The 23450-nt window shown below is 43.7% G+C and overlaps 2 protein-coding genes across 5 annotated transcripts in view; one reads left to right on the top strand and one right to left on the bottom strand.

Annotated features, from left to right (window-relative positions):
• The first annotated feature begins 664 nt into the window (after window positions 1-664).
• PRKAR1A (protein kinase cAMP-dependent type I regulatory subunit alpha) lies at window positions 665-19061 on the top strand. Of its 2 annotated transcripts, none has more exons than XM_032616433.1 (11): window positions 665-804; window positions 3906-4085; window positions 9343-9513; window positions 10331-10422; window positions 10634-10695; window positions 11520-11566; window positions 12242-12400; window positions 13709-13769; window positions 14864-14985; window positions 15915-15996; window positions 16576-19061. In XM_032616433.1, the coding sequence occupies exons 2-11, from the start codon at window positions 3912-3914 to the stop codon at window positions 16746-16748; spliced, it is 1143 nt and encodes a 380-aa protein (XP_032472324.1). In that variant the 5' UTR covers window positions 665-804; window positions 3906-3911; the 3' UTR covers window positions 16749-19061. The 2 variants fall into 2 exon arrangements, with proteins under 2 accessions (XP_032472324.1, XP_032472323.1); XM_032616432.1 differs by lacking the exon at window positions 665-804 and adding an exon at window positions 1053-1207.
• Window positions 16575-23450, bottom strand: part of FAM20A (FAM20A golgi associated secretory pathway pseudokinase) — a 51656-nt gene continuing 44780 nt past the window's right edge. For 2 of the 3 annotated variants that reach the window (XR_004347491.1, XM_032616430.1), the window contains exon 12: window positions 16575-23400. Coding sequence is in view for 2 of the 3 variants with exons in the window: in XM_032616430.1 (XP_032472321.1) it covers window positions 23179-23400 (222 nt within the window). In the remaining variant the exon portion in view is untranslated. Of the gene's footprint in view, window positions 23432-23450 lie in introns of all 3 variants that reach the window. The other variant, XM_032616431.1, reaches the window with a different exon arrangement.

Raw genomic sequence — 23450 nt, 5'->3', positions numbered from 1 at the left:
AAAGCGTCCCCTGCCTCTCATCCCGTTTCCTCTTCCACGGGCGGATACTTGCATGGGAAAAAAAAATGGCTGAAGCAGTATAGAAGTCGCTCCCCCGCCCTCCCCTCCATCATCCCCGATGAGGGCAGTTTTTACAGGCGGTTGAGATTTCTCGTGTGGTCACAGACGGTTTGTGCCCACTTGCACGTTTTGTACTTCTCATTATGCGGAGTCGGGGCGAGGATGGGGGCATTCCAGGAGCTAGAAGGACTCAGGCCTCTCTTGGACCCCGACAAAGTCCTTTCCAGCATTTTGTGCCCATAGGGACTGTGTGGCCTCCACTGGCGACAGCACCCATGGAGGGGAGAGCGGCCCGGTTGGCCAAACAGACACTTGGCAGGGCTCGGATTTCCTGGACCGGATGGCGGCCCGGAGGCCGCGGCGCGGGCAGAGCACAGGATACGCGGCGGGCGTGCGCATCCCGGGATCCGCCCGCGCTCGGCCCCTGGCGCAGCTGCAGCGGATCCGCCACCTCCTCCGGGGCTAGGAAGCGGCAGGAATTCCCCCTCCCCGGCCCCGCGTCCCCCTCCGGCCCGGGCTACGGGGCGGAGTCGCCCACCTGTCATCCGAGACGCCCCACGTGGGTCGGCCTGGGGGCGGGGGTTGAAGGCTGGGAGAAAAGGCGGAGGCGGCGGGGGAGGTGGGAGTGAGGGTGGGGAGAAGAGAGGAGAGCAGGAGAGAGGGGAGCTGCCCAAAGCCGCGCGGAGAGCGAGAGAAGAGCAGCAGAGAGAAAAAAGAGGACCTGTGGCGTCCAGACTGGAACAGGTAAGGGGCGGCAGGTGAACAGAGGAGGGAAGCCTCGGGCTAGAGAGAGGAGAAGATCAGAGGCAAGCGCGAGGAGAGCTGCGGACGAGGGACAAGGCAGGACGGAAAGAAGAGTAGAAGGGGGATCATTCTAGGCAGAGGAGGGGCGAGGGTCCTTCAACGAGCGGCGGCGGAGGACCCGGGGCCGCTGCCCCTTTAAGGTTGCCAAGGCGACGGGTCTGGCCAGAGCGAGGCGCATTGACGTCAGCAGCCGGGCACTGATTGGCTGCAGCGCGGCCGTTTCCGGTGGAGCCGCCGAGGAGCAGCTGTAGCCGAGTGGATTCGGGCTGGGAGGGAAACGCTGAGGTAGCTCCGCCGGCCGCCGCCTCGACCGCAGTCCGAACCCGCCGCCGCCCGCCCTCAGGTGAGAGGCCTCGGCGGGGGCCCCCGCGCGCCCAGCTTTGCCGCCAGCCGCCCGTTTGGAGGCGCCGGGCCGATCCAAGATGGCGTCGCGGGGAGCGACCTGCGGGGGACGGCCGCACCCCCTGCGCCTCCCGGCTCGGCGCCTCCAGAGGGCCCCTCGCGGGCCTAGCTCCCGGGCCCGGGTCTGCGCCCCCCAGACCCCCGGGGCCCGCTCCGACCGCCCCGCCCCTGCGGCCTCCCCGCTCGCCCTCCCGCTTCTCCTGAAGGACGGTGGCGAGATGTCCCCGGAATCCGCCATCGCCCCCCGGCTTTTCCGGCTGCCCCGGGGACCCGGCAGTCCTTGTTTTCCTCCCTCCGGCCTCTCCCGCGGGCGCTTCCCCTTCCTTCTCGGGATTGTCGCCCCGCCCCCGCGGTGGTCGTCGCCCCCCAGGTCTCCCCTTGGCCTTCCGACCAGAGCGGGTTGCAGGATGGGCCTCCCTTCTTCTCGTGGCCGTGACTGTGGCCTAAGTGGAGTGAAGGGCACTTTCGTGTCCTTGCCCCCGAAACGGGCGCGGTACCTGTGACCCGCCCCCCCTCCCCCGGCAGCTCAGTGTAGGTGCGACGCAGAACGGCGTCACCGCCGGAGGGATGCCCGAGAGATGGGTCTTCTCGGTGCTCCGAGGGTGACCCCCAGGAAGGGCTCCTGGCTGGTCTGAGGGTCTGCGGCCTGAATCAGCGAGTTTCTCAAGGTGTCTGGCATAGCGCCTCGCATGTGATCCCTTTGAAACGGAATTGTGTCACAACCGACTTTGTGAAAGAAAGAATCTCAGTGTTTTCTTAGGAGGAGAGGCAATGCAGTGTACGTTTTGCAGCAGTTAAATAATTGGGGGCGGGGGGAGCTAAATTGTTATGCTTTTACAACCAAGTACGAGGACGGACTTAATCTAGGGGTATTCGATTAAAAAAATAAGACCGTGAAATACGGATATTCTGGGGTTCACACGGTGACCTGACTGCGCCAGTCCTGGGGCATTTATGTTAATATGCTACCTTATTTCTAGTGTCCTCCTTTCGGTGTTTTAAATACATCGTTGCAAACAACAAACCAGTCTCACGCTTAGCCCCAGTTCTCTCATTTCTACCACAGACCTGATCTTCGAATGATTTCTCTGATCCGTTGAATACATGTATTGATATTCCTGAGATGGCTCTGAATGTTTTGAAGCATAAAAAGATCTGATTGATCATTGTTCTCGGTGGCTTTCAGTACAGTATTTTTTCAAATGCAGAAAATCCTACTGAAGTGGATTCTCAGTTCATGGGGCTGTCTGAACTGGAAAAGGGGCTGGTGTAAATCTGTCCGAAAGTACCGTGTTTTTTGTGTGTTTGTTTTGTTTTGTTTTTTGTGTTTGTATTAGAATGTTTATTTCTGAATTAGCAGCATGAGGCTTTTTCTGTGGCCTCTTAGTTTAAGTGCTTGTCAGGGAGCTACAGACTTTCTCATGGTCTGTTAATTAGTTTACTCGTTATTGACCCTTACCATGAAAGTTGTCAAAGCAAGATGCCTAACAGCACGGTAGCTCTTTACTCTGCTGATTCTTTCTCCTTTGAAATTTACAGTGTCATCTCAGTGGTTTTGTGTGCATTATATTTGGAAAAGACCAACTAGCATTGAATTCAGTTGCAAAGTGGAGGAGACCTCACTTTTATCTTCTAATCTTAATTACTTAATAATTAGGAGTTGAAAGGAAAACAGTTTATGGCTCTTTTGTTAAATTAGTAAGCTTTTAATTCCAGGGTAAGGTTAGCTGCCCATTGTTACCTTTGTTTATTTTACTTCACATCCAGGTAGTTTGAACCTTCTAAAATTCACTAAATGCAGTTTTATCTCTTGAGTCTTCATGTGAGTTTAAAACTTAATGTTTTAACATTTTCCTGTCCAGATGAATAAAATGGTTTTTTTCCTGTCCAAATCTTTTGTCGTTTACTTAGTAAGGTGTTTCTTTGTTTATGTGGGGTTTTTTTCCTGTTAAGGATTTGCCCTCTTACTAGTGGGTAAGTGTGTTATCATCTAGAGCTGGAATCTGGTAAAAAGAGTCTAGGATTAAAAGTTGCTTTTATAACTCATCTGGGGTTTCTTTTGTGTTTTAAAAAATGTTGATTGTGCTAGTAGTTGGCTAACCAGAGCCTTTGCTCCAGTGGTTTGCTGGGTGAGATTAGAACACTCCCCTGGGATCCGGGTTACGAATAGGGAATGTCAGATGTTCTTTCTTGTGCTTTCTTGCTTTCACTTAGAGCTGACTTGTGTGCCCTTATAATTCTCTGTCCCATTTGCCATGTACACACTTGGCACGGCATCATGATTTCTTTTGTAGGAGGAGAACTGAATGAAATTCCCTTAAGGGCCTGACTCCTCAGCACCCCGCCTCTGCCGGGGATAAGTGGCTCATACTTCCAACGGAGAGCTGAGGTTCTTCTCACTGTGGCTGCCTGCAGAGCCTAGATCCTGTGCAGCAGGACCTCAGTGAAACACTACTTTGAGAGAATGCTATTTCTGTACATACTTGACTCCCTAGCCCTCACCTCCCTGTTTAAAAAAAATCTACTGAGAAAGAAATCCTTGTGAATCAGTTGCCTAGTGAATTTGTTAGGTCTAAGGCCAAACTGACATTTGCTCTTTGTAAACAGTTTTCACAGGCATCTGTGTGTTTTCCCCATAGTGAGCCATGGCGTCTGGCAGCACCGCCAGTGAGGAGGAGCGCAGCCTCCGGGAATGCGAGCTCTACGTGCAGAAGCACAACATCCAGGCCCTGCTCAAGGACTCCATCGTGCAGTTGTGTACCGCGCGGCCCGAGAGGCCCATGGCATTCCTCAGGGAATACTTTGAGAGGTTGGAGAAGGTAAAAATAAATGGGGCAGAGCATGAGATGACCCTGACGATTGTTAAAGGGGATGCTGTAGAGTGTCGCTGATTTGTACCTTTTGGAAGAAAAGGAATTCTGACCAAATCATCATCATCATCTCAAATAGAACTTCAGAAAAGAAATGTAGTTAACGCACTTGAAGTAATTTTTAACTTTGTCATCGGTAGAATTTATCAAAACCAATCTGTATGCTAAGTTTACTTGGCTAACAGGTTTTCGTCTTCCAAACACAGTTCCTTGTAACTGTTTTAATTAGTACATAAAACTCACTAAATGAAATAACTGACTAGGTACAGTTGATCAGAAGTAATACAGCAGAAACTAACACAACATTGTAAATCAGCTATACTCCAGTAAAAATTTTTTAAAAAGTAGTACAGCAGTGGTACTGCTGTACCACTGAAGTGAGAAATTCTACAGTACTTGAAAGCATTCAATGCTTTTTTCTTCAGTAAAGCAAGTGAACTTATAAGTTTTATCCCACCTTTCGAAATCACTGTAATGAAACAGTTGAGTCTAGCTTGGGACTCATATTTCAGAAACTCTGAATTAGTGAAGTGTGTTTTACTGTAGAATATGTCTCAGGTGAATCGACTCTAGAACAGAGAGATCAAGATTGATGGTTGTCAAATTTTTACTTTACAGCTCTGGTCAGGACTTGTTTCCTCTTGAAAAAAAATTAGTGCAGTTTTTAGTCGTTGTTGTTCATCCTCATTCTGTGTATGTCAGTGGGATTTAAGCATGTGGTGTGTGCTTTTCTAAGCAAAATGATCATTTTTCATCAAGGTGGATGCTTGAGTTCACTTCCCTCAAAAAATGATGAATGAGAAAGTTTGGATTGTTAAATGTTTTGAGTAGTTTGTTTGATTTGCTTCTGAAATTCAGCGAGATAAATTTACAGGTTTTCTTAAGCATATTGAAGTTTTGATGTGGTTCATAATTGTGAACCAGTTGGGAGGCATTTTCTTAGGTATATGATTGTTAATTATCTAATTGTATTGCAGAAATATTTGTAATATATCCCACTGGTTTGGACAGTTTCTTAACCAGCATAATTTACTAGTAAAAGAGTCTGTTTTACTAGTGTTTAAAAAATGTTTGGGTGGCTCAGTGATCAGGAATTTTCTACTGTTTTCTTGAAAAGCTGTTTGTTGAAATTGGTGTCTAGTACCATGATTAGACTAATCAAAAACAACAACGGGGGCTTCCCTGGTGGCGCAGTGGTTGGGAGTCCGCCTGCCGATGCAGGGGACGAGGGTTCGTGCCCCCGTCCGGTAAGATCCCACATGCCGCGGAGCGGCTGGGCCCGTGAGCCATGGCCGCTGAGCCTGCGCGTCCGGAGCCTGTGCTCCGCAACGGGAGAGACCACAGCAGTGAGAGGCCCGCGTACCGCAAAAACAGCAACAACAACAACAAAAAACTAAGCAGTCCCGATGAATGTAGCCTTGCTGTCTTGGCATTGTGGTAGAAAGTCTGGTTTTCTTTTATTTCAGCAGTTTCCTGATAGTGAAATACTGTAGCGCCAGGCTGCTGTGGGCCTTCCCTGTTTTGAAGTGAAGTGTGTTTCTGGAGACCTGATTCTGAAATTGGTCACTGTAAGGTGATCCCTCTTCTTCTCTTTGGACATCAATAGAAGCCATCTGATGAGGGGGTGAGGTTGGTGAGACGTGAAGGGTGTGTCTTTTTATAGGGAGTGTTGAGTGTGTGGTGCTCCTTTCAGAGCCTGTGCTCTCATAGCCCTGTTTAAGCACTGAGCAAGGGGAAAACAAGAAATGATGAGTAAATTAGTTTCTTTGCACGTGGGATTTTTTAATTTAATGTGTGTTGGCTTCTTTGCCTTTTAATAAAAGTCACAGCTTAACACTTTTTCTTATAATTCAAGGATCTTTGTTCACTTGCATACATTCCTTTAGCCAGGGTTGAATGTAAATATCTGGACTTTCAAGTAACTAGGTTTTCAACTTTTCAACAGGTCATTGTTCTGTGCATTAGGTGTTAGGTTATATGTGTGAAAATATGGTCACGCTCTTGTCATCTCTTTCCCTGTGTTAACCAGGGGTCATGTTTCTGGTACCCTCAACCGCTCAATAAGAAATGCACCAAAAAACTCCATTGAAAGCTTCTGGGTTTTATTTCAGACTGTTACCTGTAATTTGAATCCTCTTTTCTGCATATATTTATTAGAACCTCCCTGTCTGATAGATCAGAGGAATTTTAATAGCTCCGACCATGGAGTGTCTTCTGTGTGCCAGGTACCGTGTGAGCACTTTACATACATACATACATACATACATACGTACTCATTATTTCAGATGTGTGAGGTTGGTGATTATCACCATTTTACAGAGGTAGCAGGTAAAACTAAGAGAAATCAAGTAACTTGGCTGTGGTCATATGGGGTAGTAGCTTTATGTTGTAGTACCATACGACCCCCAAATTTCATTCGTTGACTACAGAAGTCCTCATTTCTTGGTCATGTGCAGCTCTTGTGGGCTCAGCCCATCTTCTCTTCTTGGCTCCATGTGTCTTGTTCTGGGGTTGACTGGAAGGAGCTGCTCCCAAGGCCGAGAGGGATTGATTGCTGCAGGGGCCAGAGTCAGATCTTACAAGAGGACATGCTGTGGCAAAACAAGCCACTTACCCAGCCCCAAGTCCGTGGGACGGGGACGTTTACTTCACCTACAGGGAAGCATGGAATGGCAGGGGCAGGGAGCGGACAAATAGTGATTGTTGAAAGCATATTAAGTAAGCGGTGGGCACAGCATCGGAGCTTAATACTCTAGGATGTGTTGACAGTAAGTGGACTGGGAGGGGTTCTTTTGTCTGTTTTTGTTTTAATAAGTGAGAGAACTGAGGAGGGAGGAGACTGACTGAAGGATGAACGACAACAGCAAGAAAAAGGACGTAAAAATGTATAATAGAAATCGATGAGCTCAGTAATGGCTCTGAGTCACCAGGATTAGGTACTAGCTGATTGCTATTGAAGATGAAAACCCATGGAACAGTGTTAAAATCAAAATGCTTTTGGTACTTCAAAATTGTCTTAAAAATTCAGTTAGATAGAAGACAGTTCCAAATGAGATATTACTTGTGAAACTTTCCATGAAATTTTTGTGAAATATCAGTGACAGATTTTGGGGTAGAATTTGTGTTTTCATTTATACTCTTGAACTTTAGACTTTGGGGGAGACTTGAGTTTTAAAGTTCTCTGTTAATATGGAATGGGAAAACCTTACCTGTTTACTGGAATTACCGGAATGAAAATGAAGTGGGTTTTCTTTAAAAATGTATTTTTTTAAAAATGGTTGTATATTTGCACATGGTTCAAAATTCTGCAGGTACAAAAGGATATGACAATAAGTCTTTTTCCCACTTCGTTGTCTTCCTAGAGTGCAGGAAGACACTGTGTTCCAGGGATAATGTATGGGCACTTACAAATTCATATCAAGCATGTGCATGGTATTCCATTGTATGGATGTACTACAGTTTATTTAATCTCCATGTTGACGACCATTTTGGTGGTTGCCAGTGTTTTACTATTAAAAGCAATGATACAATAAATAACCTTGTATATCTGTCATTTCACACACACGCATATTTTAGAATAGATTCTTGGCAGTAGACTTACTGGATTATTTGGTCAACAGGTAAGTGCATTTGTAACTAAATATGCAAATATATTAAAGTTGGTTTTGTTATAGGCTTTTCTTACTGTGTTTTTAATTGAAAATTAGAAAATCTAGAGAAATGAGAAAAATAAAGCCAATTCCTTCCTCCAAAAAATAAAAAAATAAAAATAGAGATAAACACTATTAATGCCTTGATTGTTATCGTTCTAGATTTTCCTTGCTGTGTTTATATGTTCTTTTATTTGTCTTGATGCCAAATGCAGAGCTGAGTACCATGCAGGAGAAAAAGTAGGCAGCTCCTTAGTTTCTTTATCAAAAAATTTTCAGAAATAGTAAATGCTGAGTTCATTTAGAATTTGAAAGACGGCTTAGAAAAATAGTGGAGGGTGAGTCAGATGAATGAGAATGTAAATAGCTCACCATTCTTGGCTTTTTTCATTCTGATTTTACGTCCGGGCATAACTCATTCTTTACTGAAGACCTGAGAGGAATTTCTTTTTAAGGCCCTAGATCTGAAAAATAAGAAGGTCAGGTAGTTGACATCAGTTTTAAACGGATTGGTTTAATAAGTTTTTAAAAGCGGGTAAACTTTTTTTTGTTTTAACTTCAAGTGTCAACCCTGACCATAAAGAATGCATCCAGCTCTGTCAGGAGAAGTATTGTTACATCCGATCTTAGTTAAATTCTAGGTTACCATCACATTTCATTATTTGTTTATACCTGAGACTCCAGCTACAATAGGAGCTCCACAGGCTCAGGACTCTCTCCTATTGGTGTTTTTTTTTTTTTTTTTTAATAAATTTATTTATGGCAGCGTTGGGTCTTCGTTGCTGTGCGTGGGCTTCTCGTTGCGGTGGCTTCTGCTGTCGCAGAGCACGGGCTCTAGGCGCGCGGGCTTCAGTGGCTGTGGCTCGAAGGCTCTAGGGCACAGGCTCAGTAGTTGCGGCGCGCGGGCTTAGTTGCTCCGCGGTATGTGGGATCTTCCCGGACCAGGGCTCGAACCTGTGTTTCCTGCATTGGCAGGCGGATTCTTAACCAGTGCACCACCAGGGAAGCCCTCCGACTGGTTTTTATGTTCCCCTTGCCTAGTGTAGACTTGGCGTGGCAGATCCAGAGAATACATACTGAATTAATGGAGTAGCAGTAATCTAGACATTCTTCTATGACTTTGCTGTGCCTGAGTGATTATTCCGAGATGGCATTCTTGGGTGGGGCAGGGATCTCACACTAATTTCCCAGCCTTTTGTTTTGCAGTTCATTACTGTTGAGTGCATTACAAATCATTGTCAGTATATTATCATAATGAGTATATAATTTTTTATTTGCATGTTACGTGCCCTGTACCAGTGGCTTTTGTTCATTAATAAATATAGCATCTGTTACCCTCTGAGAAACAGTGAAGTCTTTCCAGAGTATTTATTTTCAAGCTTGACTCTCCATTTCCCCCCCCCATTTGTAATTGACCTTTGCACCTTAACTTTCAGCTTGGTAATAGAGGGAGAGATTTGAAGTGACTGAGAAGGACCGTCATTGGAGTATGAGAATACCAGCTGAAGAATGCCATGTTGAAGGGTCTCATTTTATAAACTTATAATCTTTTTCAGGAGGAGGCAAAACAGATCCAGACTCTGCAGAAAGCGAGCTCTCGTGCAGACTCGAGGGAGGATGAAATCTCTCCTCCTCCACCCAACCCAGCGGTAAAAGGCCGGAGGCGACGAGGTGCCATCAGTGCCGAGGTCTACACGGAGGAGGATGCCGCGTCCTACGTGAGGAAGGTAGTTTTGATATCTGAACACTGAGGACATGGTTTTGGGACCCACGTGGTAGTCATCCAGTCTTCTTTGATGAATGCGTGCGCTGTTTTGAGTAGTAAAATACAAACAGGATGGATCGTACTCCATCCTATACAGTTCCTGGGTACTTGGGGAACAGGTTTCTGTAACAGCATGCCATCAGAGGAAATAACTAACAGTAATTATGAAGCAGTGCATAAGTGAGTTTTGGGGGTTTTGGTTTGCATGTTGTTGTTTCGCAGTAGAAGAGCAGGCAGTACTCCTTTTTCTCTTGAATCATGGTGTCAGTTTCTTGACATCCTGTAATTCATGTTGTGGCTTTCAACCTTTTACCCTACAAGCGTCATTTGTCTCAGTTGGCTCTTAGAGCCAGTCTGCCATTTCGAGTTACGCTGTTAGCCTGAAGGGGGAAGAGAATTGTGCTTGCAAGAGGTTGTGAGACTAACAGTGCCTGATCACAGTTTAGAAAATGACCAATTGTCATAAAATGCTTAGTTTTGCCTCACTAATCACCTCGGGCAAGGTAATTTTGGTTTGTTCCTTTAGTTGTTGACTAGGAACCAAATACTAGCCTTTAAACACAGGCCTAGATGTAGGCAAAGGGGATTATTGAGTCAATATTTGTTGAGAACTTCGTGGATCAAAGACAGTGTGAGAATGTTGTGTTGAAAATATTTAACTCAAAGCAGCCTTGTTTAAATACCGTAATGTAGCTTGACATTTCATTGTAATTTAGGTTGCAAACATGAAGTGGTCTTGGTTTATGGAATCGTCATTTTGACTTTCTGTTCTTTCTTAGGTTATACCAAAAGATTATAAGACAATGGCTGCTTTAGCCAAAGCCATTGAAAAGAATGTACTGTTTTCACATCTTGATGATAATGAGAGAAGGTAGGTACAGGTACTTTTGTTACACTATTTTTCCAGTACAGTTGGTGTCCCAAACTAGTCTCATCACTGTCGCAAGGTTTAAGGCTCTTAGTAATTGTTCACCTGATAACAATCTAGGCTGAAAATCTGGGAGCTTTAATTCTAAGGTTAATGTTTGAAATCCACAGAAGCAGCACATGAAATGTAACGCGAGGCCTTCTCTCCCTTGCAGTGATATTTTTGATGCCATGTTTCCGGTTTCCTTTATTGCTGGAGAGACTGTTATTCAGCAGGGTAAGGGTGGCTGCTTTTATGGCACGCACTATTATTATTGAAGTTTTTTCCTCTTTAAGCCCGCGGTTTTCCTTCTGTTATACTACTAGATTTTCTTATTTCTTTTAAGTAAAATCTTCTGAGCTAAAAGGCACACTTTGCCTAAGGGACTAATATTTCCCTAACATCTGATATAGTTTTGTTTATGGTAACTGTTAAAGGGAATTCATGCATTTTAACTTTGTATGGAATTCCAGAACCACACATATTTCACATATCCTTTATATTGCTATTAACCACTTACAAAGTAAAATAAAGTAGAAAATAAGCAAAACACTTCTATTCTTCATCATCTAGCCCGTCTCTGTGTAAGGTTCTGTGCCTTCTACTGATTCTTACCTTTTTTGACCACATGTAGTAACATGGATCTCATCTTTTGCTGTCCTCTCTTTTTTCCTTTCTTATTTACTCTCGATATTTTCATGGGTCTTCATAATCCATATATTTTCTTGTTTAGTGACAGTCTGATACTTGTTGCTTACTATTTGAGTTGTTTCTTGTTTTGTTGTTATAGATGATGTAGCGTTTAATGTCTTGGTACACACAAGTGGCTTTTTTTTTTTTTTTCCAGAGGCATTCTTTGCCACGAGATGACTAAAAACTCAGTTTTATGACTTCTAAAATAAATGGCTGGACTTTTTTCTTGAAAGGTTCTGTTAATTTGTAATATACTCTTCTCTCACAGCACCTCTCTGACACAAGTTCATTTTTACATTAATTTGGTTCGATTTGTGCTTCTTTAATTAATATGCTTCTAACTTTTTTTTTACTCTCCTCGCCTTTAGGTGATGAAGGGGATAACTTCTATGTGATTGATCAAGGAGAGATGGATGTAAGATTTAATAATTGCAAAAATGTGTTGATAATCTTAAAAGTCAACTTGTTGATATTTATTGCTTCTAAGAGTTTCTAAAGGGCTGTTACATCCTTGTATGTTCGATTCCTTTTGCCAAATATTTTACTGACACAGATACTTTCTAAAGGTAATTTCTTCAGCTAGACCTACAGTTCAGAACTTTTGCTAGATAAGTGGTTAAGGCGTGTGTGTGTGCTGTGGAATAAGACAGGGGTCAGGGAGAGTCTAGACCGGTCGTGAGCTGGGAGACTGGGTACAGCTTTCTTGGTTCTGGAAGTCTTGTTGCTCCCATAAGATTATTAGAAAACTCGGTACCTCCTGCAGGTAAAATGCTTGCCTAGCACCGTGCCTGGCACAGTGCTCTGTAAATACATGTGGTTAATATTAATGCTTAGTTCACCTTTTTTGCCCTGGTCATCCTTACAGAGGACCTTTTCCTTATCAGATAATTAAACTAGGTAAATTACAGACACTCTGAACTTACTTAACTCATTGTCAGAAGTCAGCTGTTTTGCTCCGTGTGTACCAAAAATGTAACACATTTTATTTTTTAAAACAAAGTTCAGGGTTCTGACCTCTTAAAAAGGTTTGCAGGTTTTTAATACTTACGTATTTGTCTATGTAGAAAAAAACAATGCTTTTGTATTTTAGGTCTACGTCAACAATGAGTGGGCAACCAGTGTTGGGGAAGGAGGGAGCTTTGGGGAACTTGCTTTGATTTATGGAACACCTAGAGCAGCCACTGTCAAGGCAAAGACAAATGTGAAATTGTGGGGTATCGACCGAGACAGCTATAGAAGAATCCTTATGGTAAGATACATGGGTTTTGGAGTGTGGCTCACAATCCAGGCTGTGTAACTAATGTTTAAATAGTATCACCACATTAAAATGAGAATATTTTTTACTTGTAATGATTGAATGCTTGTATTAAGCCCAGCTTAGCATTATTCATTATACCGTTTGAGACAGTGATCTTTGAGAACAAAACTTTGGCCAGAAATAACATGGGAAACGAATGTGGTGTGTATGCAGTGGTCAGCTTATGTCTGGGAATCTCTCCACTTGTCAAGTCAGTGCATCTTCCCTTAGCTGATCGCTGCACATTACAGTTGGCCTGAGAGGTGCTGCTTCCGGGTGCATGGCGTTATTGAAGGCCACTCAGAAGCCATCAGCTTCTCTAAACGGAAAGGAGGTTAGCAGTGATGCAGGTTTCATGTCCCCTCTCACTGTAAAGGAATAAACGAAGTAATAAAAACCATTGGAATGTTCTGCTGATGTAATTAGACTCTATGAGAACTTCCTGACAAATTCATGGAGTAGCGTGGGGGTTTAAGTCCCAGTAAATGGCATTAGTCATCTTAAATGGCTTTCTTAAATTTGTGTATTACATGTCTGGCTGTTTGACAGTACGTGGTTGGACGTACTTAGAAAATTTTCTGTACTGGGATGGAGATACGTATATCTATTGTGTATATACTTGTATATGTATATGTAATAGATACATATTATATAATAAATATTAAATAATATAAATACATATTATACATATATATTTATAAGTATATAAATTGCCAAGGCAATTTACTGGGTAAGGGATGTTTATTATAGAGGAACTGTGTGTTTCCCCTTTCTGTCCCCCAGATGTATTTAGCAAACCTCGCAGATAAGACATTTTGGGTTAGTTTGGGGTTACGGCACTTTTTTTTGTCAGGGTGGGATGTTGTTTCTGTGGTAGCAGTTGTATTTCCTTCCTTCTGTGCAGGATCAGGGTTGTGGAAAAGGACCCTGGGCTGGAAATATATTCAAGTGTAGTCACATATATTACTTGGGTTTTTGTGTTTTTGTTTTGTTTTTTTGGAGAACTGATTGTTTGCTTTTTTGACACTTCACTAATTTGTGAATCCTTTGGGCATACACCTGGTGTTTCTTTTAGGAGCAAGTTACTAAGAGCTTTTGATTGAACTGAACAGAGGGCTTACCATCTCCAACAGGAAGAAGCCAGTCATGTATCAAGCAGCAGTAGCAAGCTTTGACTTCTCTGTTGTTGTTCATTTACTTGAAACAGTATTTCTTACTCCACAGCATTATGTGAATTACACTTTCTTTTTTCATTTATAGGGAAGCACACTGAGAAAGCGCAAGATGTATGAGGAGTTTCTTAGTAAAGTGTCTATTTTAGGTAAGTTTTGGAAGATTGCACGGAGAATTGTTACATTGAAGTGTTAGTAATGCTTAAGGAAACTGATTGTATTTCGTAAAGATTACTCCAGTTATCAACTCTTTTTCTTTTTTTAATGGTTCACAAAAACCACATGGAATGCAGAGTTGAAGTGTGACTAAATTAAAAGTAATTTTAAAGTGTGTTTAATTCGCTAGTATATGACGGACCTCTAAATTAGAAATAAGTGTTACTTATTCCTCCTGGAGAGACAGAAAGACTGGAAGTGTTCTCCTGAGTGTGGACTTTCACAGTTATTCCCCCTGGGACTTGTTTCTCTGTTGCTCCATCAGTGAGTTTATTGGTTCAGGAAAGTGAGTATTTCCAAGAATGCATTTCCTCTGTAGAAAGAATAGGTGTCATTAGCTTGCTTTCTCTGAAAAAATGCTAGAAGTGTGGGGAAATTTAGAGTAAAGTAGGGTAATTGGAGGCATTTCTACATATTTTGTTATGTGGACTTAGAGATATTATTACAAGCTGTTCTTCATTGGGAGGGGAAATGGCGATTTTTATAAGGTAATATAGTCTTGAGTCATTGCTTTGTTATAGTGAATGGACTTTTTTGCCCTTATTTGTCCTTTCTCTGAAATGGTTACATTTGTTTAGTGTCTTGGGTGTTAGTTTGGCCTTTGGGAACAAAAGTTATTTTCTAGTTACTCTTGTTGGTTTTGTAAATAAATTCTACTGAGGACTTAAATTGATACATTATTTCTCTGAATCTCTGGAACTATTACTTTTGGGTCCTGTAATTGTAGGTTCGATTTGCGTTGATGGCAATCTTTAGGAATACTTAACGATTACGTTTTTCTTATCCCTGTACCATCGGATGCAGTTGGTATAGGTTAACCTGGCCACTTGGCTACTGAAAGAAAGCTCTAGGGTCATCTGTAAGTAACAGGAGGATCTTGGTGAGACGAGAGGTAGTTGAAGACAGGTGCCGTGTTGGATTAGAGCCACTACTAGAGTATTTTGGTTGACTTCTTTATACCTTTTGTTTTGAGATTTTTAGCAATACCAAATAATGCAGAGAAATTCTTTTGATTCCTGCCTTTTAGAATCTCTGGACAAGTGGGAGCGTCTCACGGTAGCTGATGCGTTGGAACCAGTGCAGTTTGAAGACGGGCAGAAGATTGTGGTGCAGGGGGAGCCGGGAGATGAGTTCTTCATTATTTTAGAGGTAAAGACGGGGCAGCACCGGGCGGGGAATAGGGGACACCACTTCTCATTTACAGCTACCGTTCTTAAGATAAACAGTTTTATTTAAAAATTATCGTTCCCTTTGAAATGTCGTTGTTTGGTTTTCGGCCCGGCCACCACATTTTAAATGAGGGCTTTGCATGAAGTAATAGCCGAATTCTGACCTACTCGAATTAATTCTCCTCACAGAAGCCAAACAGAACTCAGCCATTTAGCACACAGGCTGTGATGTACTTGCACCGTTCTTGTTAAAATCATGCATTTGGGCTAATTTGGCAAACAGGATCAAAGGCAGGTATTTAAATTCTAAATGTTACCATGTTTTATATCGTCACAATCCATGGAAATGTATAGAGGATACTCTTGCCAGCCAAGGAGATCCACAGAGCAGATTCGCTGTGAATGTGGCTCAGTAGATGCTAATCGGTGTTGTTCAAACCAGGGGTTGAGGAAGTCTTTGTGTAAAGGGCCAGACAGTAAGTAATGTAGGCATTTATGAGCCATAGTGTTTCTGTTGCAGACTCAACTCTTGTCATAGTGGGGAAGCAGCCATGGACAGTATCTAAATGAATTGGTGTATTGTTCCAATAAAATTTTATTTATAAAAGCAGTGAGCTTGGATTTGGCCCTCCTTCTACAGTTTGCTAACCTGAGTCTGAACCCTCGAAGTACCTCAGCGTGATGAGAAGTACCTCCTAGCAGGAACTGCTGGGGTAAATAAGCATCAAGCCTGTAGTGACTCTTCAATTACCGTTTATCACAGGAACACAGAGGATTTGACATAACTGCTGAGTCTTTTTTTTTTTTTTTTTTTTTTTGCAGAGTAACTAAAATTGCACAGAATATTTAAAATGCCACCCAGGATCTGAAAGTATTCATGTGTTTTGCTTTTTGGTGATCTTGTTATAGGGTTCAGCTGCTGTGCTACAGCGTCGTTCAGAAAATGAAGAATTTGTTGAAGTGGGAAGATTGGGGCCTTCTGATTATTTTGGTATGTGGATTTCCTCACAATAAACACATAGTTTCTGTAAGTCACTTCTCAGTGAGCTATCACAGTCTTTCATAATCTTGCCTTTTCTTCTCCTGAATTTTATTTTTAAATTTTTATTTATTTATTTATTTATTTTTTGCTGTATGCGGGCCTCTCACTGCTGTGGCCTCTCCCGCTGTGGAGGACAGGCTCCAGACGCGCAGGTTCAGCGGCCATGGTTCACGGGCCCAGCCGCTCCGCAGCATGTGGGATCTTCCCGGACCGGGGCACGAACCCGTGTCCCCTGCATCGGCAGGCGGGCTCTCAACCACTGCGCCACCAGGGAAGCCCTGAATTTTATTTTTTATTTTAGTTTTCGGCTCTCAGAGAAGTAGTGTGAGATTTTGACCTCGACTCAGTTAATAATTAAGTTGTTGATTGTCTCATATCTGTCAGTTGGTTTTTTCCTGAGGTGCAGATGTAGTGTGGCCTGTACTGAGTTACTAGGAGGAAAAATACGGGTTTTCTTTTCCCCGGAGGGCGCCCCTCAGAAGACGTTTCTGAGGGAGCTAGCCCACCTCAGCCCTTTCCCTCCTGCAGGCGAAATCGCGCTGCTCATGAATCGTCCTCGCGCTGCCACCGTGGTTGCCCGTGGCCCGCTGAAGTGCGTCAAGCTGGACCGCCCGAGGTTTGAACGTGTCCTTGGCCCGTGCTCGGACATCCTCAAACGGAACATCCAGCAGTACAACAGTTTTGTGTCCCTGTCCGTCTGAAACCTGCTTCCCGTGCCTCCCTTCCGCCTCTCCCTGTCCAGGCTTCCCCACGCAGACTGCTGTCTGGCCCCTCTTTGCAGCGCCACGTGGCCAGTGGCATCGCAGCTTCTTGTCGGTTTCTGTTAAAAGTTGCTCTTACTGCACCATTTTTATTTTGGAGCATTAACTGAGTGCTCATACACAGTTAAATAAATAGAAAGAGTTCTGTGGAGACTCGGCTGTCCCTGCTTGTCTGTGCCGTGTTAGTGTTCACCCTGGGCCGCGCGTGCCATGCTTTCTGGTGAGGGCAGACCCTGCGCCATGTGAGTTACCGTACAGTCATGATGTAACCGTGCAAGATTGCCTTTCAAGTGACAGAAGTTTCCTGTTACCATAAGCAGATTCTAGACTGTGGCCATATATGCTATATTTTATAGAATAAACGATTTCTCATTAAGCTCTGAGGATTAGGAAAAACAGATATAGAAAAATCTTAGTATAGTAGAAAGACATCTGCCTGTATTTAAACTAGTTTAAGGGTGAAAAAATGCCCATTTTTGCTAATTATCAGGTGGAAATGATCTGTTCAGTTCTTTTTTTTTTCTTTTTAACAAGAATTTTTATTTGTCAAGCGACTTTGCCTGGTTTTGTTTATATCTTGTTCTTAATGTTTCCTCTCCAGTTCTAAAATATGTTGAGGAGTGGCTGTCTATACCTACCTGCCTTTTAAGGTTCACACCAAATCCTAAGCTGCAAACATTGGGTAATGATTTAACTGCATCTGCCTCAGCTCACAGACTCTGATCACACTTCACTTGTCCAGCCGGTGCCAAATGTTGATCAGCACATGCTGAACTGAGAATAAGATTTGAGGTCTGCACGCTTGGTTGCTAACGTAGGGTTTTTGGTTAATGTATATCCTTCAGTTGAGTCCCGGATAATAATCTCTTACGCTCTTTAAGCACTGATTCCAGGAGATTGGATTTACTGGGAAAAGACAGACTAAATGTCGTAACCGAAAAACGGAGGTGGGATTGCTAAAGGGAGAAGTGGCAGGTGGACAGAGTTCAGTGTTGGGAGCTCTGCCCCACTCAGTTCACTGGGGCAGGAGATTTGAAAGAAGCGTTTTACTTTGCTTTAACCTTTCCTTCCCTGTTTACATCAACTAGAATTTATGGTGGGTTGCGGGGTGGGGTAGGATGTGTTTGTTTGTGTTTCATATTGGTCTAAAAGGCCATCCTACTGAAAAGTTCTGCTTTCCTATCTACCACCTTATTTCTCTGGCAAACTTTTTTGTGTAAACGAGTGTTTTGAGTCTTAACTTTATTTCAGTATTTTCCAGCCTTATCAAGGTTTATGTGTTGTTACATTATTCCATGTGCACCAATGATACCCAACTGTTTATTTTTATTATTGTTATTTTTTGAAACAAAATTTCACAGTTCCATAATGTAGGCACTTTTATTTGCATTGTGATTTATATAGTATATAGGGTTATATTGGGGGTGACTGCAAGCATTTTTTCCATCTGTGTGCATCTGGCTCTGATTTTTAATCCCCTCTCCTTCCCCTTTCCCAGGTGATTTAAATTGGTCATGGTAAATTTTTTTCATAGATTTGAACAGCTTTTGGGTTGTTACTAAGTTTGGAGTATAAATCTGGGGAAGAGATTTTATTTACATTTTAGTGTGGGATAGAAAGCCACCTTATTTCAAATTTTTTATTTTTCAAAATAATCTTTACTAAATGAGGATTTTCTGGTCTGTATTTTGTGTTTAGCTTTTTATATTTAAAAGATTAAAAATAAAAATTATGTTATTAGCTTAAAGCTTGATTTGATCTTTGTTTAAATGCCAAAACTGTACTTAACTAAATTATTTAGAATGCCATAAGTTTGCAGAGTTTCATATATGTATATAATCATGCTCTTGTGTATGTTTAGATTCATAACAGTGATTTCTAAATGAGTTTTGTTCTTAAATCATTTGGCTTTGCTGTTTACTCCCTTTTGTAATTTTTAATCTAAGAAAATTTAAGTCTGAATTTTAAAATGATCACATTTAAAGCCTTATCTTTGTGCAGTCTGTGTGAGAAATCACGATTGGCATCATTTGTCTCAGTGGATATTCGGGGCTTTAGAAGTCATTATTTCTGGGCTTGGTAAGTGGATTTATGAGCTCCACTGCTCTAGAAAGCGTAGATGGCCAAAGGACCATTTTGTATTGTTTCCTGGTCACTAGTCTGATTATACTGTGTGTGCTAATATACCCTCTTCTTTTTGTTATAGATTGTCTTAATGGTAGGTCAAGTAATAAAAAAGATTAAATAATTTAATTCTCTAACGAATCAGTTTTTCTTCCCTTTCTCCTCTGCTTCTCTTCTTCCTCTCCCCCCCACCCCCGAAGCTGCTAATCCGGTGGGCATGAGTGAAAATCGAAAGTGAATTAGGGGATCGGTGTTTTGAAACAATAATGTGTTTGTTTTCAGTGTTTTCCAATTCAGTTTGTCAAAGAATGAATCTAAAAACCTTTCTTTAAGGGTAATTGAGATGTAGCAGATCTGTACTGAGCAATGGAAGGAAAACAATAAATCAGAGGTCAAAGATTTCCTTTTTATTGAGGGTAGACTGGTTCTCTGGCTTTGGAACTTTCCCACACTTCATGGGGGATGTCATTTCTAGGTCAGCATACTCTTTGGTTTAAATTTAATATGTGCATTCATATATTTAGGTATGCTTCTATATTCCGCATACATACAAAGTTATTCCTAACATTTCTCATTTCTGAGGCGGGGACGATTAAATTGAATTCATTTACATCCAGTGAAGTTGGAGATAATGTTGTATTGCCCAGAACATTGCTTAAGCTGTGCTACTTTGTAACACATGCACTTTGTCCAGATTCAGTAATCCCCTCCCTCAACCTGCTGGAGTTGGAACCTTTTGAGTCACAACAGAATATAACTGAAGAACATTTTCCTGGGTTGACTGTACTACTGGTTGTAGTTTAATTTTCCCTCTAAAACACTGGCTTATATGAAATCCCTTTTTGTATTTTAATGACTTAAATATTGACAGTGTACAATTGAAGTAGTATGATGTTAGTTTTCTTAATATTGCTTTCTCTCCAACCACAGATGAACAGCTGAACCCTTTTTGTATTTTTGTTAGGCCCTGGCAGTGTACTTCTAGATGGGCTAAAACAACATGGAGAGGCAGTGTGTTGATCACCATCATAATAGCCCTCAGGAAAGACTGTGGAGAGAACATAAAAGGGAGAATGGTAAATCCCTCCTTTCTTACCCTAAGGAGTTTCACACAGCAGTCAGTGTTACTGTGTGCGTTATAAAGTTAAAATTTGTGGACTGACAGAAGTCCAGAGCTGTGACTGCATCTTGATGCTGCCTAAAAACCCAAACCACTAATGAGCAGAATTTTTTCGTTTTGCGAAAGCTCTCTGCCAGTGTAGCTTAAGTAGCTTTGTGGTTTTCTAAGTCACCACTAGATGGAGGGCTTTTTATCATCTTTGTTAGCCTCAAAGTCAGTTACAGTCGGTGCTCGTTGTTCACGGATGCTGTATTTGCGAACTTTGCAAATTTGCGTACTTGCTGAAATTCATTTGTAACCCCCAAATCAGTACTCCCGGCACTGTCACAGTCATTCCCAGACTTGAGTGGAGAGGGGTCCGCGTCTCCCGACACGCGAGTGCCTGGCGGAGGTCAGACCAGGCACACTCTGCCTTCTAGTTTCAGCTGGCATCAGATGCCCTTGTTTTGGTCTATTTAGTGCCACTTTTTTGCATTTTTATACTTCCTGTTGGTGATTTCTCTATTTAAAGTGGCCCCCAGAGGAGTGCTCATGTCCTGGTTGGGGGTCCCGAGGGTGAGATGGCTGTGGTGGGTCTCTAGAGGGGTACGTGTTAGCCAGCTTCTCTCAGGCGTGAGCGGCAGCGCCGTTGGCCGAGCTCAGTGTTCATGAAGCAACAGTGGATACTAACTGAGGTGTCTTCAACATACCATAACACAGGAATCAAGATCGTGTATTGGTAGGTTGACAGGAATGTCACCAGAGGCTCTCACAGGAACCTATAGCCCTGTAATCGCTTCTAGGGGAAGGCGGCTGTCTCCGCTGATTCCGTGTCCTTGGTGACTCATCAACCATAAAACTACCACAGATAAGAGAATCAACTACCCTTTTTACCGTCTTCAGACTCAGATTGTCCTCCTGACTTTGGGGGAGGCTAAGTGAGTTCCTCCAGACCGCTTTCTCCACCAGCTCGTGGGCTGTCGGTTCCCTTTCATTTTTTAGTTTGCTGTCAGTAGTACTGACAGGAAAACATGAAAAGTTCTTAACATAGAGACAGGAGAGTTTTTATGTCATGGAAAATTGAACAGTGGTCCAGAATGAGCGTGCTGGAAGAACTTGATAGATCTAAGACTGGGGTCTTTTGTTTTCTGGTATTTTTGACAAATGGCAGAGGCTTAATTTTGGTATTAGTGAAAAAATAATGGATGGGTGAATGATGAAATATCTAGGTACGCGACATACTGTGGTCAAACTCAGTTCTCTTACTCTCAGTCTGTAAAGTACGCCAGCATTTTTATTGTAGGCCATCTGAAAACTAGTCCGTTGTCATGGAAGAGGCCGGGTCGAGGTGGAGCTGGGCCTGCCTTCCTGAGCCTCTGCAGTTTGGAAGTTCAGACCATTTCGTGCTATAGTCTCTGCACACCTTCGCCTGAATATTCTCCTCTCGCTCCGCTGTGTGATTACCTGGCACCCCCTCCAAGAGGAAACGTAGGCTTGAAGTAGAAGAAACCATCTGTGAAGTGGGAGGCCTTGAGCAGCAGTAGAGACGCCTCAGTAACACGAGGCTCTGCAATGGAGGTTCCTCTACTGAAGACTGGTTTTTGTTTTAAAGCCAACAAATACAACTGCGTGAATTGGGTGAGATGCTGTTGAGTTTTGCGTTACAGTGGAAAGAACGCTTTGGGATAGTTCTGAATCATTAAGTTGCGCGATTTTAGTTAACCTTCCTGAGCCTTAGTTTTCTTGGAGGTACACTGGGGGTCAGGGATCCTCTCTGTCGAGGAGGATTGGAAGCCTGCGTTTGACTTTCGCACGTGGAGAACGAGCTCCGTGAATGGAAGTGGTATCACTATCACGGGGACGTAGGTTCGGGGCAGCGTACCAGTGATGGGGGCAGCCGGGCTGGGCCGGAAGCGCCCCTGTCTCTGGGCACACGGCAGACGTCTTGGATGACGTCTAGAGGCGTCTTGACCTCATACCCACTTTAGCGACAGCTTCTTCCCACCCCACTCGTACTGGTATTTGCGCCTCTGGCCTGTACCAGAAAAGCTGAGCTGATGAAATCAGCCGTTTTTACTTGCTGAGTGATTAACGTGAATACACGCCTATCCTGTGTGTTTTCATGGATTGTTGAATAAGAAACAGCCTCCTATTCAGACACAAGCAGGTCAGCAGGGAGGAGGCTGAAGAGACAGGAAACCCCTGAGATGCCCACTTTTGAGGGAGGCTTGGAAAGTAAACTTGACTTAGTGCTTTGAGTGAGCAGAGGGGAGTGGCATCCAGAGTGCCAGGCTTCTCCAGACAGCCCTGCTGCGCTTGGGGACGGGTGGGGGACAATTCCTGAATCTTTGGGGAGGAGGACTCACCGGTGGGCTCGGGTCGGCCCTGGCTGTGCTGCTTAGTCCGGGCTCATGGACCTGCCGGACCCGTTCGTCCGCTGTCCCCCCTTCAGGGCCACCCTCGCTTTGCCTTCTATTGTTGCTGGATGCCAGCTTTGACAGCCTTGATGTTATTTCAATTGACATTTACTCTTCGGATTGAAATATCCCTTTGCTGATACTCTGAGCAAATCCCTATGTTATTTTCACCTCTTGTAATAACACTTCTGAGAAATTACTTTAGGACCAGTCAGTAGGGATTATTGTGTTCAGACTGGGCCACAGTGTTTAGAATATGAATAGAAAGTGTGCAGACTACTTTGAACCAGTTGGAGTTATCATATTTAGGGTTGTTTTTGGGGGGTCTGCTTGTGAGATGCCAGATGTTTATTAATCTGGATCAGGAATTATCCTTGTACATGTAATAAAGATCTGGGGGTGTCCATCTGATGTCCCGTAATTTTATTTGTTACAGTTAATGCTCTCTGCTGGGAGCCAGGCTTCCAGGCCGTCCAGTGTCCAGATTTCCCAGTGGGCTCAGCAGGTGGTCTGTGGCCTTGAAGCTGAGCTTCTGGGGAGATAGGGAGCCAGGGCAGTGCTCCAAGGAGGAAAGTGCAGTGGGTCCCACTTCTTTTGCTCTTTTGGAATCATCCCAGTGCCCTGCCTGCTTCGTGAGCTCCTGACCGGGCCCGCGAGGACACTGTGGTCCACACTCCAGAGTCCACCGCGGGCTCCAGGCATAGTTCCCGAGGTTAGACTCGTCCAGCCCCTAGCTGGGGCCGGAGTCTGGGGCCGACTGTCCCGTGGGGCCGTTGGCCACGACGCTGTGCTCTCCGTGGGCCTCTATGCAGCCCTGCACGGTCCTGAGGACAGTCTGGAGCCTGCGATCCAGGGCGAGGAGGTGCGGCTCTGTGAGCACAGGCGTGAGCTGGTCTTCCAGCAGCGACTCCCTCATTACGTCGCTGAGTCTGTAGTCGGCTTGGGCCAGCAGCTGCAGGTGCGAGAGTGTTTTCCTTTTTATTCTGGAAGGACAAAGTCAGG

Source organism: Phocoena sinus, chromosome 20 (genome assembly GCF_008692025.1).
Source record: "Phocoena sinus isolate mPhoSin1 chromosome 20, mPhoSin1.pri, whole genome shotgun sequence".
NCBI classification, from domain to species: Eukaryota; Metazoa; Chordata; class Mammalia; order Artiodactyla; family Phocoenidae; genus Phocoena; species Phocoena sinus.
This window is presented reverse-complemented; position numbering and strand designations above follow the sequence as displayed.